A 16,866-nucleotide genomic window follows, 5' to 3' on the forward strand; every position below is an offset into this window, starting at 1 on the left:
CCTCAGGGAGGGCAGCCGGGCCCCCGCGGGAGCCGCCCCCCCCCCCGGCCCCGGGGGATCCCCGGGACTCCCCCCGCTCCGCGGGCCACCCCGAGCAGCAGCTTCCCCGTGGACGCTGCTGCTTCCCCCGGCCAAAATCCGGCCCGCGGCCTCCACGCCGGGCGGGAGGGAGGCTGGGGTGGCGGGCGAGCGTCCCACCGCGCTGCCACGGCTCGGGGACAAGCCCCGGCGCAGGGAAGCCTGGCAGGAGCCGTGCGGCCCCTGCCCCGGTCCGGGGGGTTCTGGCCGGCTGGAGCCGTCCCCCCTGGGCGGCTATAGCTGGTACCGGGGCGTCGACTGCACCAACGTGCACAGGCATCGCCCTGCAACCCCTTCCCTCCGCCGTGCCACCGCTCAGGACGGGCAGGGCGGCTCGGTGTCGGGGCAGGAGCTCGGCCGGGGCGGGGGGCAGCTCTGCCCGCTTGCCGCCCCGCTGCCCGCTCACCCGGCAGTGCTGCCCGCGTCCCCGCTGCCGCGTCCACGCCGGCTCTCGCAAGCGCCCGGGATGCAGCAAAGCGCTTCCCGCTCGCTGGGCTGTTTTTACAGGATCAGGCGTCACTTTACCCGCTCCCCAATTCCTTCTGGCCCCCACGGTCCCTCCCAGCCCCCTGCCAAGGCAGGCCCGCAGCGGTGCCCGGCCGGCCCGCGTCCGTCGGAAATAGCGTTAAACCGAGGAACCCGCCGTGCCCCCCGCCGCGCTGGGCTGCGCGCTGCCCGCGGGTACGGGCAACTCCTGGTTCATCGCCTCCCCTGCTCTGCCCAGATGGGGGTAGGTGACGGCGCACGGCTCCCACGGCTCCCACGGCTCCCACGGCTCCCACAGCTCCCACGGCTCCCCGTCCCTCGAATACCGGCTGGGGACACGTGGGGGCCCGGCCGAGCCGCGTCCGGAGGAGGCGGCGCTGGGGACGGGGCTGCCGGGGTTATTTTTATCGTGCGTTGGGACCTGCTGTTAGCGGCTGTTACCTAACCGGGAAGCCAAGGTGAAATGAGGGAGCCCGCGAGCAGCTGCTGACATTTCTGCCTGGGAGGAGGCAGCCGCAGCACCGGGCGCTGCTTGGAGAGGCGGGCGGCCAGTGGGGCCGCAGGCCGGTGCTCCCCACCGGGGCCGCTCTGCCTGCCGGGGCCCCCGGGCACCGCTGCGCCCCGCGCCCGAATCCAGCCCCCGGCTGCCCCTGGGCGGGGGGGAGCGGCCCGGCCGGGACTACGCTTCCCGTCGTCCCCCGCGCGGCCCGGACTACAGTTCCCGTCGTGCCCCGCGCGGGAGGCGTTGCCTCGCCCCGCCCCCGGGCCGTGACGCGAGCGGGCTCTATGGCGACGCGGTGACGTCTCGGCGGGGTGAGGGGTCACGGCGGCGGCGCCGGTGCGAGGGCAGCGGAGCCGCGTCCCGGCCCCGGTCATGGCGGCCCGGCGGCTCCGCGGCGCCCTCCAGCTCGGGGCGCGGCAGCGGCTGCGGGCCGCGGCGGCCCCGCCCGGCAGGTGAGCGCCCGCGCCCCGGCCGGGCGGCGGCAGCGGGCAGCGGCAGCGGGCAGGGCCGCGGGGCGCGGGCGGGGGTCCGGGGCGGGCGGCGGGGCCGGCGCGGGGCGGAGCGGGGCCGAGGCCCGGGGCTCGGGCGCTGGAGGTCGCGCAAGGGCCCGGGGGCACCGGCGACGGCCGCGGGGCAGGGACGGGGCGTCCGCCGGCGCGGGGCGGGCCCCGGGGGGGGCGATCGGGGCCGGGGGCGCCGGGCAGGCCTGGGGGAGACCCCGCGGGGCGAGCGGCCCCGGCCCCCGCGGTCCTGGGGGTCGCCCGGGGGCATCTTGGGGACACCGAGGGGACCCCGGCGGGGGCGGGAAAGGGGCCCCCGGAGCCACGGGGGGGTCCCTGTGGCCCGGCAGCGGCCCTGGCCCACGGCCACCAGCGAAGGCCCCCGGGCAGGAGGGGGGGACTCGCTGCCCGCGGGGGAGCCCGGGGCCTGGGCTGGGCCTGACCTTGGGGCGCGCTGTGCTGGGGCGAGTGCCACCCCCGGGGGGGCCGGCGGGGGCCGCGTCCCGGGAGCGGGGCCGCGTCCCGGGAGCGGGCGTGAGGGCCGGGCGGGTGCCAACCCCTTCTTCTTGGGTCAGGAGCGACGTCAGGCGCATCGGCGGGCCGGGCGCCGGCGTCACGATTTGCCCGGGCGAGCGGAGAGTCCAGGAGACCTCAGGCCACCCCGCCGTGTCCCCCGCCGGCACTGACCTCTGCGCCCGGCCGCGCTGGGCGTGGGCAGAGCCGGCGGCCGCGCTGCCAGCGCCGCTGCGACTCTTGCCAGCTCGGGCCCGGCACCAGGCGCTCGGGGACAGGGTGGCTCTCGCGAGCCCTGGGCAGCCAGCCTCGCTGCCGGCCGGGTCAACGGCGTGGGATCGGCCGCAGCGTCGTGCCGCGGCGCCGGTTTAGGAGCCGCCTCTGCTGAGCCCCGTCGCGGTGCGCGTATGGCACCGAGCGGTGCCAGGCAGAGCTTCGGTGTGAGTGAGCAGGGGAGCGATCGCCTCGGGGGCCGGCGGCGCAGCTGCAGGGTCCCAGCTCTCCTGGGGACTCCCAGCTCTGCGCGGCTGAGGGCCACAACCGGGGCTCGCACAGCTCGACCGCGCCAGCCCGTCCCCCGCGTTGCCGGCTATTCTGGGAGCTCGGGGGCTGCCAAGCGCCCCGGGTGACTCCTCTTGGCGCAGGAGCGTCCCGTGGCTCCTGGGGGAAGCGGGACCTTTCTCCCTCGGCCACCAGTCCTGGAGGAGAGTCGGTGTGACCTGCGTGCAGGCACATCTAAAAATACCCGTGTTGTCCCGCAGACACCGAGCGCTGCCAGTTACGGCTGTCATGGGAGGGAGCCCGGTGGTGCCAGTCCTCACCCGGAGCCCTGCCGGCCCCGGGGTGGTCAGGGTTACGGCCCGCCACCGTGATGCTCAAGCTGTCACCTTCCCGGTGCTTGGCAGGGACTAGCTGCCAGGGGTTGGCTAGGTGGAACAAAGCCGAAGGAGCCAACGGCAGCACCATGGGAGGGAGGACCCTGCTGCTGTCCCCGCAGCGGCGGGGCTGGGCAACACGCCACCCGGGACCCTGCTGTGCCTCTGGGGCTCGGCCTCTCCTCGAGGAGGTGGCGAGCGTTGTCCCTTCCCACCGGCAGCGACAGCACCATCCGCGCCGTACCCGAGGGACGAGACGGGGCCGGGGTGGGACGCGGAGGAGGGAGAAGGTCTGGCCCGAGCAGGGCTCTGTGCTGCTGCCGGAGCCCAGCGCGGGGCTGGGGTGGAGCTGGGGAGGGGTAACGGGCAGTCGTCCCCGCTCTGCCGGTCCGGATTAGGTGTCCCTGAGGTCAGGTTTCCCCAGCCTTCCTCCTCTTGCGCAACAGCAGCGCTGGCAGCAGCCGTGGGACGCTGCGGCTGGACTTCCCCGGCCTCTCCTCACCGGCCTGCGGCCCCGGGCAGGAGGGCGAGGGCTGGCCGTGCTCGCCTGCTTTGTCCCTGATCCCCCCCTCCCCCGCCCCGATCCTGGGGCCGATTCCCATCCTGGGAGGGACCTGGGCAGGTCTGGAAAGGGCCCAACGTGGTGGGTGTCCTGGGGCGGGTGGCTGCCCCGCTCGGCCCAGTGGCTCGCTGGCGGCTCCGCTGCCCGGCGCGGTCCCGGTTCCTCTGCTAACGCCCGTCTCCTGCCCAGGCACGCGGCCCTGTGCGGCCTCCGGCTCAGCCGGCTCGGCCGGCCAGCGAGCGGTGCCGAGTGGGAGCTCCGGACCCAGCCCAGCCGGTCCTTCCTCAACCTCACCAACAAGCGGAAGGAGTACTCGGAGCGGCGCATCATCGGGTAGGTGCGGTGGCTTCCCCGCCGGCTGGGCGGCGAGGGCCCCGTGGCCCCGGCTGCAACGCCCACTCTGCCCCCCAGGTACTCCATGCAGGAGATGTACGACGTGGTCTCCAACGTGGAGGACTACAAGAACTTCGTGCCCTGGTGCAAGAAGTCGGTGGTGGTCTCCAAGCGGACGGGCCACGTCAAGGCCCAGCTGGAGGTGGGCTTCCCGCCCGTGGTGGAGCGCTACACCTCCATCGTCACCCTCGTCCGCCCACACCTCGTCAAGGTGAGCACGGCCCCGGCGCGGCGGGCGGGCGGCCTGGCCCTGGCCGGCTCCTCGGGCCCCCCTGACCGGCTGCTCCCCCTCCCCAGGCCGTCTGCACGGACGGGCGCCTCTTCAACCACCTGGAGACGAACTGGCGCTTCAGCCCCGGCATCCCCGGCTACCCCCGCACCAGCACCGTGGATTTCTCGGTAAGACCCTGCTCCAGCCGGGGCCCAGGTGCGAAGTCCCTGGGGAGGACAGGGGAGACGGTTCCTGCTGTGGAGACCTGCTCCCCCCGCCGCCGGCCCTGCCGGGGGCTCACGCCGCCCGCTCTCCTCCGCAGATCTCCTTCGAGTTTCGCTCCCTGCTGCACTCCCAGCTGGCCACCGTCTTCTTCGACGAGGTGGTCAAGCAGATGGTGGCAGCCTTCGAGCGCCGGGCGGCCAAGAACTTCGGTCCCGAGACCCGCATCCCCCGGGAACTCATGTTCCACGAGGTCCACCAGACGTGAGGGTGGCCCGGCCACCGCGGACTGTGCCAGGGCCCCGGGGCCACCCGCCCTGCGCCCACCCTCCTCAATATTTATTTGAGTGCATCTCTGCTGCCGTTGCCTCAACTTCCCTCCCGGCCCCGGGGGCGAGAGGTGACGCTCCTGCGAGCGCGGGGGCTGCCGTGAGCCCCCGGCCCCACCGCGACGCCGCGGGAGCTGCGTCCCAGCGCTGGACTCCCAGGTTGTGTAGCTGATTTTTGGTTTTAAGTTTTGTTTTATTTCTTGGGAGCTCTTTTTTCCCCCCCCTTTTTGTTCCTTTTTAACTCCTCTGCCAGGCCAGAGGGTCCCGGCAGCGGGGCAGCTCCTGCGCCGGCCGTGCCCGGGCCCTGCCGCCTCGCTCCGGGAGAGCGGGAGGAAGGTGGGGGTTCGCTGGAAGGGGGGAGCCCGGCTGGATCCTGCTGGGGAACGCGAGAGAGGGGGAGAGGCAGCGAGCGGCCAGGGAAGGACGGGGCCCAGCTGGGGGGGGGCGGCCCTCCTCCCCCTCCTCCCCCAGGAGCAAAAGGGAAGGAGAGCGGCGCAGGAGGAGACCCCGGCGGGAGCGGAGCTGCCGCCTGGCCCCTGGCCCGCCACGGCCGGGCACCGGAGCCGAGCCCAGCCCCGGCAGCACCCGCTCCGCCGGGGTCGCACAGTTTGCACAAGTCACACGCACAGGGCGGGGGATGGGGATGGGGTGGCTGGCGCTGCCCCCCCCCACCACCCGCAGCCCCAGCACCCGCTGCAGGCCAAGGTGCCGGCACGGCAGGGACCAGGACGGCCCCGGCCCGTGGCCCCCCCAGCACCGCTCTGGCTCCAGCTCGACTTTCCTTACCTTTGGTGGGGGAACAGGGGGGGCTCCAGCTCCACCGGGCCAAAACGTCCACCCGGGGTAGCCAGGGGCTCCCCGAGCCACCAGCCCCCGACCCCTGGCTCCCCCGCTCGGCCCTCCCTCTTCCATCCCGTCACCGAGGGCACCGTGGCCTCGCTGCCCGAGGAAGGGCTTTTACAGGCCAATAAAGAGCATTTTCCACGGGTGAGCAGCCTCCTGGTCCTTATTCGGCAGCCACGGGAGAGGGGAGCTGGGCGGGGAGGGGGCTGTGCGCTGAGACCCCCAGACCCCAAACTGGGCTGGTACCTGCGGACACCACCGAGCCCGGCGCTGCCGGCTGGCGCAGGTCCCGAGGGGCCACGTGCCACCGCGCCGGCCCCAGCAGGGACAAACGGGGGCCTCGGGGCAGCTCCCGGGGTGGGGTGGGGGTACCATCCCCTGACCCCCCCTTAAATCCTCCAGGAGCAAAGCAGAGCGCAGGGGCTGGGGTCCTGCCCCGCGCCCGGCGGGAGGGAGGCTCCGCCTTTGTTAATAAAAACATTTATTTTGCATTTTGTCGTTGTTTGTACAGAAGTGCCCGATACCTGCGAGGGGCCGGGGCTGGCGCGGGGGGGGGCCCAGCTCCGGCTGCCGGGGGCATCGGACACGGGGATTCACACAAACACGGGGGTGCGGGCCGGGGAGGAGTGTATCGAGTCCCTGCTGGGGGGCTGAGACATTCGTTCTTCACCTGCTGCCCTGCGGGGGGGCCTGGACACGAGTCTGGACTGAACCCCTCTCGGGGGGGGGGGGGGGGGGCGGGGGGGGGCCCCCACGACCTTGCCGGTGCCACCCCCCAGCCCAGCAGCGGGGGAACCCAGGGGTCCCAGTGTGCGCAGTGCTGCTGGGGCAGGGTGGGGGGGCAGGAGCCCCCCGCCTTGCCGGGGCAGAGCCGGGGAGGGGGCTCCGGGGTGGGGAGGGCCTGGGCAGGGGCAGGGAGCGGGGGCCCCGGGGCTGCCTCTGCCCCCTCCCAGGGCAGCAGGGAGGGCAGAGGAGCGGCGGCGGGGGGAGCTCCGCCAGCACCACAGGAGCCCCGCGGCCCGAGGGGGGTTCAGTGCCGAGTCCGTCCGGGGCCCGGCGCAGCAGCGCAGCGTTCCCTGGGGAGCAGCGAGCCGCGGCCCTGTCCCCGTCCCTTCTTTACCCGGACTTGTAGCCCACGAGCTGCATGAGGCCCTGCGTGCTCATGGACTTGGGCCTCTCCAGGGGGAAGCCCAGCGCCCGGCTCCAGATGAGCTGCGAGAGGACGCCCAGGGCCCGGGAGACCCCGAAGAGCACCGTGTAGTAGTTCATCTCCTTCATCCCGTAATACTGCGGGGGGAGAGGGGCGTTAGGGCAGGGCAGCCCCGCGGGAGGGGGCGGCTCGGGGCAGCCCCGACCCCCGGGCTCACCTGCAGCAGCACCCCGCTGTGGGCGTCCACGTTGGGCCAGGGGTTCTTGGCCTTGCCCTGCTCCAGCAGCACGTTGGGGACGATCTTGTAGAGCTGGGCCACCAGCTTGAACATGGGGTCCTTGGGCAGGTGCTTGAGGGCAAACTCCCGCTGGCAGGTGTAGCGGGGGTCCGTCTTCCGCAGCACCGCGTGCCCGTACCCTGGCACCACCTGCAAGGACGCAGGGTCAGAGCCCGGCCCCGGCGCGGCCCCCGTCCCTCGCCCCGGGCAGGGCCAGACTCACCCTGCCCGAGTTGAGCGTGTTCCAGATGAAATCCCGCAGCTTCTCGTCCGACACCTCCTGGCCCAGCTCCTTCTGCAGGTTGGTCAGCCAGAGCAGCACCTCCTGCGGGCACGGCAGGCGGAGGAGGGGGTGAGAACGGCGGCGGACGGACGGACGGACAGACAGACAGACGGACGCGCGGAGGTGCCCACCTGGTTGGCGAGGCCGTGCAGGGGCCCGGCCAGCCCGTTCATGGCGGCAGCAAAGGCGAGGTACGGGTCGGAGAGGGCGCTGCCGACCAGGTGGCTGGTGTGGGCGCTCACGTTTCCCCCCTCGTGGTCGCTGCAGGGGCGAGGGGACGCGTCAGGTCTCCCCCATCCCCACCGAGGGCCCCCACAGCCCCAGGGACACCCCCACGGCATTTTGGGGGGCCGTGACGTTCCCAGCCTGGTACGGCCCTGCCCCGGGGCTGCCCGTGGGCCCATGCCGTGTGGCCGGTGACGCCCCCAGAGCAGCCCGGGCACGTCCCAGGACCCGGCCCCATCCCTGGCCCCGGGGCTGGGAGCGGGGCCAAGTCCCCCCCCTGCTCCGGCACCGGCTGCTCCTCCCAGCCCCGTACCTGTGGATGGTGAGATAGAGCCGCATCAGCTCAATGAACTGGGGGTCGGTGTAGCCCAGCATGTTGGTGAAGTTGTGGGACCAGTCGAGATTGGGGTCGATGGCCCCGATGCTGCTGCCCTCGCGGTACAGGTTGCGGTAGATCTTTGCAGCGACGCATGGCAGCTTGGCGATCAGGTCCATGGCGTCCTCATAGACGAACTGGGACAGGCGGGGTAAGACGAGGCAGCCCCCGACCCCCCGCACCCAAACCCGCGCCCGCACCCTGGCCCAAGATCAGAGTTGGGGTGGCTGAGCCCCCCCCGCACCGCACCGGGGCGCCCGGCCCCCCCGTACCTCCCAGTACTTGACGCGGTGGATGCCCTCGGCGTAGGCGCGAGCGAACTTGCTCTCGCTGTTGAGGGCGGTGATGGCGGCGCTCAGCTGGGACATGGGGTGCAGGTTGGTGGGGAAGTTGTCCAGCATGGTCACCACGTGGGAGGGCAGCGCGGCACGCCGGGCCCACTCGCGGGACAGCCAGCTCACCTGCGGGGGGGGACGGGGGGGGCTGAGCCGCAGGGCGGGGGGCTGGCAGCCCCCCTCGCCAGACCCCCCGCGTGTTACCTGCTCCTGGGTGGGCACCTCTCCCGTCACCAGCAGCCAGAAGAGCCCCTCGGGCAGCGGCTCCTCTCCCCCCGCGGCTTTGGGCAGCAGCTTCTGGCACTCGGGGATGCTGTACCCACGGAAGCGGATCCCCTAAAGAGCCCGGCACAAGCGTCAGCCGCTGCGGCGTCGCCCACGCGAGGCGGGTGCCCGAGCAGGGCAGGATCAGGCCCTACCTCATCAGGATCCAGCACGGAGGTCTCGTATACCAGCCCCTTCATGCCCCTCATCCCGCCATACACCTGGAGAAGGGCAGAAGGAGGCGGTTACCAGCTGCAGCACAGCCTGGCAGCCCCGGCACGGCCGCGGCATCGCCCCACTCACCATGTCCACCGTGATCTGCCCGATGGCCGTGTTGCCATGCTGCTGCCTGAAGCTCTTGATTTTCGCCTGCTCCTTGGGGATCATGCTGGCAAGGACATCTTTCAGGTTCTGGAAGAAGGGGAGGGGGCCATGAGCCGTGGCACCCGTGGGGGGGCCGAGCACACCCCCCCCACCACCAGCACCAGAGAGGGGTGACAGCAGCGGGGGCTCCTCTTACCGTGGCGGCGCTGGCGTGACGGGCAGCGAAGAGGACGCACGGTGCATTCTGTGGAAGAGCAGACACAGGGACTCGGTGTTACCCGAGGAGAGCCTCGCCCTGCGCCCCGGCTGCCCTGTTTTGGGGGGGCGTAGCCGTACAAGCAGCCCCCAGCCCCAAGGCACCCCTGGCCCCCCAGCACAGCCCCCCGCCCCGAGCATCCCCGGCCCCCCAGAGCGCGGCACAGCTCCTGCAGCAGGAGCCGCCCCGTGACTCCGGCGAGATCCCGTCTCACAAGGACGCTGCGCCCAGCAGCCGCAGCGGCTTCCCTCGCCCACGCGTGCCGGAGATCAGAGCCAGGCAGGTTCAGCCGGGCCGGGCGGCACAGGGCCCCTCGGCACTGCATCACGCTCATTCACATCACGCACGACGCCGGCCGCGGCCAGACCCAGACCCGCCGCAGAGCTGAGCAAGCCCGCGGTGGCGAACGCAGCTGCATTTCGCTTCCTGCTCTGCGGAGCGCGGAAGCGGCCGGCACGAGCGAGCCGGTGCCGCCGGCAGAGCCCTGCCAGGCTGGCACCACTGCGGTTTTCCTGCACCGGGGCTTGGCAGGCGCCGGGGAAACCAATCTTTGTTCTTCACCCGCGCGTGGCAGCCGCGGGGACTCCGGCCGGAGGGAACACCCCGACGCAGCCGGGAAGCCCGGGCCTGGCAGCGCCCCTCGTCCCTCCCCGCCATCCCTGGCAGCACCCGGCCCGTGGCGGGGACATGGGGCTCGCCCGTGCCCACTCACAAACACCCGGGTGGGCAGCGGGGGTGGGGGGGAGCAGAGGAGGCCGGGAGACCCCTGCCCGGGGCCGGGGCCACCGCCATTCCGGGAGGCTGCATCCACAGCCGGCACCCTGTACCTTCCCCCGGCAGAGACCCCGGGGCCGGGGCCACCCCCCAGCACGGAGCTGCGGCAGCGCCGGCAGAACGTGACTCGTTTTTTCCACTGGCTGCCGGGGGGGACGCAGCGGGGGCAGCGCCGCAGCGAGCACCCAGCCCCGCGGCCGGCCGGCCCAGCGCCCTGCGAGCCCCCGGCCCGGCCCGGGGGACCCCGACACCCCGAGCGTGGCTGGAGCCGGCCGCCCGCTCCGGGCGACTGCGCCGAGTCCCCCTGCAACAGGCGGCACCCGGGAAGGGAAAAAGCCAGCGAGAACAATGGAGGCGGCAGCAGGAAGCCCAAGGTCAAGGCGGCTGCTGCCGCCACCGTGAGGCCCCCGCCACACCCCGTGTCACCCCGTTTCACCGAACGCCGGCAGCTCGTCCCAGCTGGGCCGGGCTGTCACGGAGGCGACGCTGGCTCAAGGTCACGCACGTTGGCAGTGACACCGAGCGCCGGCTGACGGGGCTGGGGCAGACCCAGCCGCTGCGGGACCCTCCCGGGTCCCCTCGCCACAGTCTGGGGGTGCGGGAGCCCCCAGGCAGCGCGGCTGAGGGGCAGCGGCCGCAGCGCATCAGCTCAGGCCGTGGGGAGGAGGAGGAGGGTGGTGGCAGGACGGCGGGTCGGGATTAGGGTGCAAGCCGGCGGGGTGGCCGTGGCTGCGGGGGCAGCAGCCCCCCCGGGCGAGCGGGGCCAAGTGGGGCACCACAACACGCCGGGCCGGGCCCCGGCTCCCAAAATAACGCCCGGTCGATAGAGACGCCGCAGCGGCCGTTACGAAACGCCGGGGCCGCAGCCAAGGCGAACAGGCCGGGGGGGCCGGGCCCCCCAGCACAGCCCCGGGGCAGCGCTGGGCCGGACGGGGGGTCCCTGCGCTGTGACCCCGTTGCCCTCTACGGCAGCAGGCCGCTGGGGAAGGGGGGGGACGGAGGCGGGGGCGGAGGCAGACGGGGACCCCCGTCCCCTCACGGCCGGTGTGGCCAGGCGGGAGCCCCCGCGGCCGGCGTGGGCCCCCCCCGGCCCCAGCGCTGCAGCACAGCCCCACAGTGGGGGGGGCGGCGGGACAGGGAGCCCCCCGGGGGGGGGGTCGCAGCAGGGCGAGGACCCCCGGATGGGGGCTGCAGCCACGGCGGAGTCCGCCCGAGGCGCGGGCCGCGGGCCGGGCACGGAGCCCCCCCCCCGGTCTCCCGGCGGGGCGGGGGTCCGGCCGGGGCCCCCCGGCTCCGACAGGGCAGCGGCGGGGGCACACCCCGCCCCGCCGCTCGTTACGGGCGCTCCCGGCGCAGGCGGCGCCGGTGCCCGCGCCCACCACGTGCTGCCGCTGCGGCGCGCGGCCCGCGCCCCCCCCGCCCCCCCCCCCCCCGCCGCCGCGCGGCCCCTTTAAGGCAGCGTCCCCCCGCGTCGCCCCTTTAAGAACCGGCCCCCCCGCGGCGTCGCCCCTTTAAGGCGCGGCGGGGCCGGGGCGGGCGCCCTCACCTTGGGCCCGCGGAGGCGCGCGGCCGCCCGGCTGCCGGCGGCGAGGAGCGTCATGGCGGCACCGGGGCCGGGGCGGGCCGGGACGGAGCGGGGCCGGGTGGGAGCGGGGCCGGGAGCGGGCGCGGGGCCGGAGCGAGCGGCAGCGGCGGCGGCGGCAGCCGGGGGTCCTCAGCGCGGCGGGCGGGGCGGGGCGCGGCGGCGCGCTGGTTATTAGCATAGCCCCGCCTCCGCCCGCCCCCTCGGGGTCGAGCCGCCCGCCATTGGGGACAGGCGCCGGCCGCGGGGCGGGGACAGGCAAATGAGGCGGCGGAGGGGCCGGGCTATAGGTGGCCGCCGCGTTCGCCTGATCACGGCCTAGGGTGGGGTGAGGCGGCGCCCCGCCCCCGTGACGTCACCGGCCGCAGTGCGTGACGTCATGCCGCTGCGTCATCCGCCCGGGCGCGTCGGTGCTTCGGTGTCGCCCGGCTTGTGGTGCGGGGCAGCCCCGTGACGTCGCCAGGCGCTCAGCCATGTGCTATGAGGTCACTGGGGGCCGTGATGTCATCCCCCGCTCAGCCGCCGCGGCTCGAGGTCGCCTCGTGACATTCCGCTGGCTCCGCGGTGACGTCAGGGGCCCGGGGGCGGGGCACGGCCGCGGGTGACCGTCGCCGCTGACCCCAGGGCATTGCCCCGGTGGCTGTGGCGCGCGGGCGGGGCGGCGCCCGAGGGGGCGGGACCCCGCGGCCGGGGCTGGGCGGCACCGGCCCGGGCTCACCGGGGGCTGCCGGGGGCCATCCCCGCCCCACGGCCGAGCCGCGGCGCCCGGACGCCGGACACGAGGGAGCTCGAGGCACCGCGGGCACGCGCGGGGCTGCCACCGGCATCGCCGCCCCCCCACCCCGGGTCCCGGCCCCCCCCCCGCCCCACGCCCGGCCCCACGCGCGCAGGAGCGAGACCTGCCCTCGGGTGGGCCCGTGGCACGGCCGCCGCACGGCCCCTTTATTGCCTGCAGCAGGGAGGGGGAGTCCCAAACCGGCCCCGGACGCCCGACCGCCCTGCCCCGGGGGGTGGCCGAGCCCCGGCGTCCCCCGCCACGTCCCCCGGCAGCAACGGAGGGGGGTCCCCGGCTGGCGGCCTGCCCGCCGAAACGTCCCAGCAGGAGCGAGGACACGGCCCCGGCCCCCGCGGCCGCCCCCTGGGGAAGCAAGGCCGGCGTCCCGGTGTCCCCGGCCCCGCGGCTGCAGCGGACGGACAGCGAATAAATAGGACAAGAGCACCAGACCGGGCGAGGCGGCGTCTGTGCCGGCTCCGCAGCCGCGGTCTTCCCCGGCACGTCTGCCCGTGCCGGCGGGGGCAGCCGGGACGAGGTGAACCAAGAGGTAGGGGACATCCGGACGGAGCCTGGCACTGACGCTGTCCCGGTCCCGCGAGGCCGCCGGGGCGGGACGGCACCATCCTCCGGAGGCAGCCAGGGCCGTCTGCGTCACAGCTCGTCATGCGGGATGTGGAGCGCGTGGTCGCACAGGTCTGCGGTGACAAAGACTGGCGCTCTCAGGATGCGGCAGAGCCCCCTGGGACCCCTCCCCGGCGCCGCATCCCTTCCCACTCGTCCCCGGCCGCCGCCTGCCCGCAGCGCGGGGACGAGCCGCGTGTGGAGCGCCTGGGCCGGGCGCAGCCGTGACCCGCGCCAGGGGACACCTGCACTTCCCCTTGGCTTTGTTCTGTGGTTAATCAGAAACGTGGCTGTTTGGACAGAGCTGCCGGCCCCGTGTTTCCCAGCAGACCCACGCCAGCGCGGGACAGGCAGGGTGCAGGCAGCGGGCGCCCGGCCCGGGGCAGGCTGAGCCGCAGGAGCAGCCGGCAGCACCGCGGGACCCCCCGGAACCCCCCTGGGGAAGGAGCATTTCCCCCGCTGCCTGTGCCAGGTACGGAAGGGCCCCGCCCTGGCCCGGCCCTGCGGCGCAGGTACCGAACGGGGCCCGCGTTCGTTAATAGGGAAGCACAAAGGTCGCGGCGTGCCCTGACCCCGGTGTTTGCGAGCTGGAAATAGCCCTGCGGGACGGGAGATGCCGCGGGGCAGGCGCCCGGCCATTGGCTGCACGAGGAGCCCTGCGCCGGAGAGGCCAATGGAGCCGGCGCGGCAGCTGCCCTGGCTCGGCCCCAGGCAGCGCGTGCCTGGCAGGGCAGAGCATCTAAAAAAAGCTGCAGGCAGCGGGGTCCAGGCCCTGGGCTGGCAGCGGGGAGGTGCACCCCGCTGCCGGGCTGCCCGAGAGGGGCTGCTCCACGGAGCTAAGGGACGTCGGGATCTTGCGGGGGACTCGCAGCTCCTCTGCGTGCTCCCTTGCTCTGGGCCGGCAGCTCCTCCTGCTTCAGCGCTGACGGAGCAGCTATGACCCCCCCGGGCGGCAGGAGAGACCCCTCCCCGGGACAGCCCAGCCCAACTCACCCGTCCGCTTGCTGCAGAGCCGGTCCTTGACGTTGTCGGCCTCGTGGGAGAGGAATTCGATGAGTTCGTCCTCGTACTCCTCGGCGATGCTCTCACACTGCAACGGGAGCCGCCCGCCGCTCAACCGGCGACTGCGTGGGGCCAGGAGACGCCGACAGCACCCGGGGGAGCCCAGAGCTGGGCCCCGCGCACACCCACCCCAGCCCGGGAGCAGCCTCCTCCCCGCCAGCCCCAGAAGGACCACGGGAAGCAGCTGGGAGCTGCCTCATCCCCAGAAGGGCCGCGGCCGCCCAACGCAGCAGGTCCCGCCACCCAAAACCTTCGCCGAGCCCCGACAGCCGCCACAAGGACCCAGGTCCCCGCACGCACCGCAAACTTCAGGCTAGAAGCCACGTCTCCATCAATTTTGACCCCGGAGAGGTCCATCTTGGTCCCGTCATGGGAGATCACCCGGACGTAACTCTTACGGTGCGTGGACGGATCCACTTTTTCCCCGTATTCCTTCATCTTTTCGCACACCCGCTCCAGCAGCTCCGTCAGATGTGCCTCCGACCGGGCGTAGGGCACCTGCGGCACGAGCGCGAGATCAGCGGGGTCAGGCCTTCAAGCGTGACAGCGGAATGGGAACGCCGGGCCACCGCCTTTCCCTGGGAACCAGGGAGCGCCGAGAAAGGGTCAGACATCTCCACGGACGCCCTGGGAACGCCGTGGGGCTGCGCTGGCGATAGGCTGAGGACTGGGAGACGGGCTCGCCCAGCCCACGCGAGGCACCCGAACCACGTCCGAACCCTCCCTCGTTTACTCCGGTTTTTGACACGCGGCTGCTGCCCCGGCTCCGGCCGGCCCCGCTCTGCCGCAGCCTCCGCCCGCCCTTCCGGCGCCGCAGGCAGGTCCCGGCGGGGAGACGCCTCACCTCCACGACCGACTGGCTGCCGTCGGGGTTGATCCGGAAGGAGCCCATCTGGATGGTTTTCCTGGGGTCGACCTGGGCGATCTCCCACTCCAGCTCATCCACTAGCGCCCGGCACGCTGCGGGGGACGCAGGCGTCAACGGCCCGGAGCCAACGGCATTGCCTGACCGCATGCCTCGCCCCTGGCACTGACAGACCCGCGGCTGCCCAAAGCCACTGGGATTAACTGGAGTAACTGGAGTAACTGGTGCAACTGGTGCTCTGGCAGATAGGGACGGCAGGCCTGCGGGGAGCGGGTCCCCGAGGCGCCCCATGGCTCCTGTCCCCAGGCAGGGTGAGCGCGGACGGGCAGCAGCGGCCACAGGACAACCGTCTCCCAACGGCCACCCCAGCCCTGCACCGCCGTCCCATCCCATCCCGCCCCACCCTGGCCCCGCCGTCCCGTCCCGTGCCGCCACACCTCCGCAGTGCAGGTCCTGGCTCCGGCGGGCGCGGGCCGCGGGCAGCAGCGCGGCCAGGGCCACGGCCAGGCAGAGCGCGGGCGGGATCCGGCCCCTCATCCTCACGGCTCCGCTGCAGGGCGACCTGCGGGCACGGGCAGCTCCAGCGCTGGCGGCGCCTGCGGCCCCACAGCCCGGCCGGCCCTGGCAAAGCCCGTCCTCGGCGGGGCCCCGTCCCCTACAGAGCCCCGCTGTCTATAGGGCTTTGTCCGTGGCGTCACCCCCAGGTCCCCACTGAGCCCATCCCCTGCAGGGCCTGTCCGTGGCCCTGGACGCCACAGGGCCCCCTCCCCTACAGGGCCGAGTCCAGCAGCCCCTATAGAGCCCCCTCCCATACAGGGTTGAGCCCACAGCCCCCTATACAGCCCCCTCCCCTACAGGGCCGAGTCCAGCAGCCCCTATAGAGCCCCCTCCCATACAGGGTCGAGCCCACAGCCCCCTATACAGCCCCCTCCCATACAGGGCAGAGTCCAGCAGCCCCTATAGAGCCCCCTCCCATACAGGGTCGAGCCCACAGCCCCCTATACAGCCCCCTCCCATACAGGGCAGAGTCCAGCAGCCCCTATAGAGCCCCCTCCCATACAGGGTTGAGCCCACAGCCCCCTATACAGCCCCCTCCCATACAGGGCAGAGTCCAGCAGCCCCTATAGAGCCCCCTCCCATACAGGGTTGAGCCCACAGCCCCCTATACAGCCCCCTCCCATACAGGGCAGAGTCCAGCAGCCCCTATAGAGCCCCCTCCCATACAGGGTCGAGCCCACAGCCCCCTATACAGCCCCCTCCCATACAGGGCAGAGTCCAGTGGCCCCTATACAGCCCCCTCCCATACAGGGTCGAGTCCAGCAGCCCCTATAGAGCCCCCTCCCATACAGGGTCGAGCCTACAGCCCCCTCCCATACAGGGCTGAGTCCAGAGCCCCGTCCCCTACAAAGCCAAGTCCAACGGCCCCTAGAGGGCCCCCTCCCATACAGGGTTGAGCCCACAGCCCCTTATAGAGCCCCCTCCCCTACAGGGCCGTGTCCAGCGGTCCCTATAGAGCCCCCTCCCATACCGGGTCAAGCCCACAGCCCCCTACAGAGCCCCCTCCCATACCAGGTCGAGCCCACAGCCCCCTATAGAGCCCCCTACCCTACAGGGCTGAGTCCAGCGGCCCCTATAGAGCCCCCTCCCATATGTGGTCGAGCCCAGAGCCCCATCCCCTACAAGGCCAAGTCCAGTGGCCCCTATAGAGCCCCCTCCCATACAGGCTCGAGCCCACAGCCCCCTGTAGAGCCCCCTCCCCTGCAGGGCCGAGCCCACAGCCCCCCCAGAGCCCCCTCCCCTACAGGCCGGCGCTCACACCCCCGCGGAGCCCCCTGCCCTACAGGGCCCTGCCCAGAGCCCCGCACCGGCGGGCCCGGCCGAGCCCCCCGTACCGCGCCGCTCTCCCGTCCCGCTCCGTCGCCCCCCCGCCCCGGCCGGCTGCCCCGGGGCTGCCCGCGGCGCCGCCTTGTCCCGGCGGGCCCCTGCCCCCGACCCGCCGCGGGGGAGGGCCCCTCGGAGAGGGCGGCGGCCGAGGCGGTCGGGGCGACGGAGCCGGTGGGACCGGCCGGGGCGGCTCCTCGGCCGGCGGCGGGGCCGTTCCCTGCTCAGGCAGCGCCGCGGGCAGCCCGGGGCGAGCGCCGAGGTCCCCGGCGCTGCCAGGGCCCGGTCCGCGTGGCGATCGG

The 16,866-nt window shown here is 73.7% G+C and overlaps 3 protein-coding genes across 6 annotated transcripts; 1 reads left to right on the top strand and 2 right to left on the bottom strand.

Annotated features, from left to right (window-relative positions):
• Positions 1-529: 529 nt before the first annotated feature.
• On the top strand, positions 530-5,655 carry COQ10A (coenzyme Q10A). 3 transcript variants are annotated; one of them, XM_075525486.1, is made up of 5 exons: positions 530-759; positions 3,706-3,849; positions 3,928-4,120; positions 4,207-4,308; positions 4,443-4,754. In XM_075525486.1, the coding sequence occupies exons 1-5, from the start codon at positions 545-547 to the stop codon at positions 4,608-4,610; spliced, it is 822 nt and encodes a 273-aa protein (XP_075381601.1). In that variant the 5' UTR covers positions 530-544; the 3' UTR covers positions 4,611-4,754. The 3 variants fall into 3 exon arrangements, with proteins under 3 accessions (XP_075381601.1, XP_075381602.1, XP_075381600.1); XM_075525487.1 differs by lacking the exon at positions 530-759 and adding an exon at positions 1,366-1,518; XM_075525485.1 differs by lacking the exon at positions 530-759 and adding an exon at positions 2,472-2,519 and having other exon boundaries at positions 4,443-5,655.
• Positions 5,656-5,975: 320 nt separating this feature from the next.
• On the bottom strand, positions 5,976-11,497 carry CS (citrate synthase). Its single transcript, XM_075525458.1, has 11 exons — positions 11,325-11,497; positions 8,945-8,992; positions 8,728-8,835; positions 8,580-8,645; positions 8,365-8,496; positions 8,098-8,286; positions 7,763-7,962; positions 7,356-7,485; positions 7,165-7,266; positions 6,882-7,091; positions 5,976-6,801 (listed from the first exon to the last, which is right to left on the bottom strand). The coding sequence occupies exons 1-11, from the start codon at positions 11,376-11,378 to the stop codon at positions 6,631-6,633; spliced, it is 1,410 nt and encodes a 469-aa protein (XP_075381573.1). The 5' UTR covers positions 11,379-11,497; the 3' UTR covers positions 5,976-6,630.
• Positions 11,498-12,264: 767 nt separating this feature from the next.
• Positions 12,265-16,767, bottom strand: CNPY2 (canopy FGF signaling regulator 2). 2 transcript variants are annotated; one of them, XM_075525508.1, is made up of 6 exons: positions 16,549-16,767; positions 15,121-15,245; positions 14,663-14,778; positions 14,119-14,316; positions 13,750-13,846; positions 12,265-12,830 (listed from the first exon to the last, which is right to left on the bottom strand). In XM_075525508.1, exons 2-6 carry the CDS (start codon positions 15,218-15,220, stop codon positions 12,787-12,789), a joined length of 555 nt encoding a protein of 184 aa, XP_075381623.1. In that variant the 5' UTR covers positions 15,221-15,245; positions 16,549-16,767; the 3' UTR covers positions 12,265-12,786. The 2 variants fall into 2 exon arrangements, with proteins under 2 accessions (XP_075381623.1, XP_075381622.1); XM_075525507.1 differs by having other exon boundaries at positions 16,576-16,766.
• Positions 16,768-16,866: the final 99 nt, after the last annotated feature.

Source organism: Mycteria americana, chromosome 26 (genome assembly GCF_035582795.1).
Source record: "Mycteria americana isolate JAX WOST 10 ecotype Jacksonville Zoo and Gardens chromosome 26, USCA_MyAme_1.0, whole genome shotgun sequence".
Classification (NCBI taxonomy): domain Eukaryota; kingdom Metazoa; phylum Chordata; class Aves; order Ciconiiformes; family Ciconiidae; genus Mycteria; species Mycteria americana.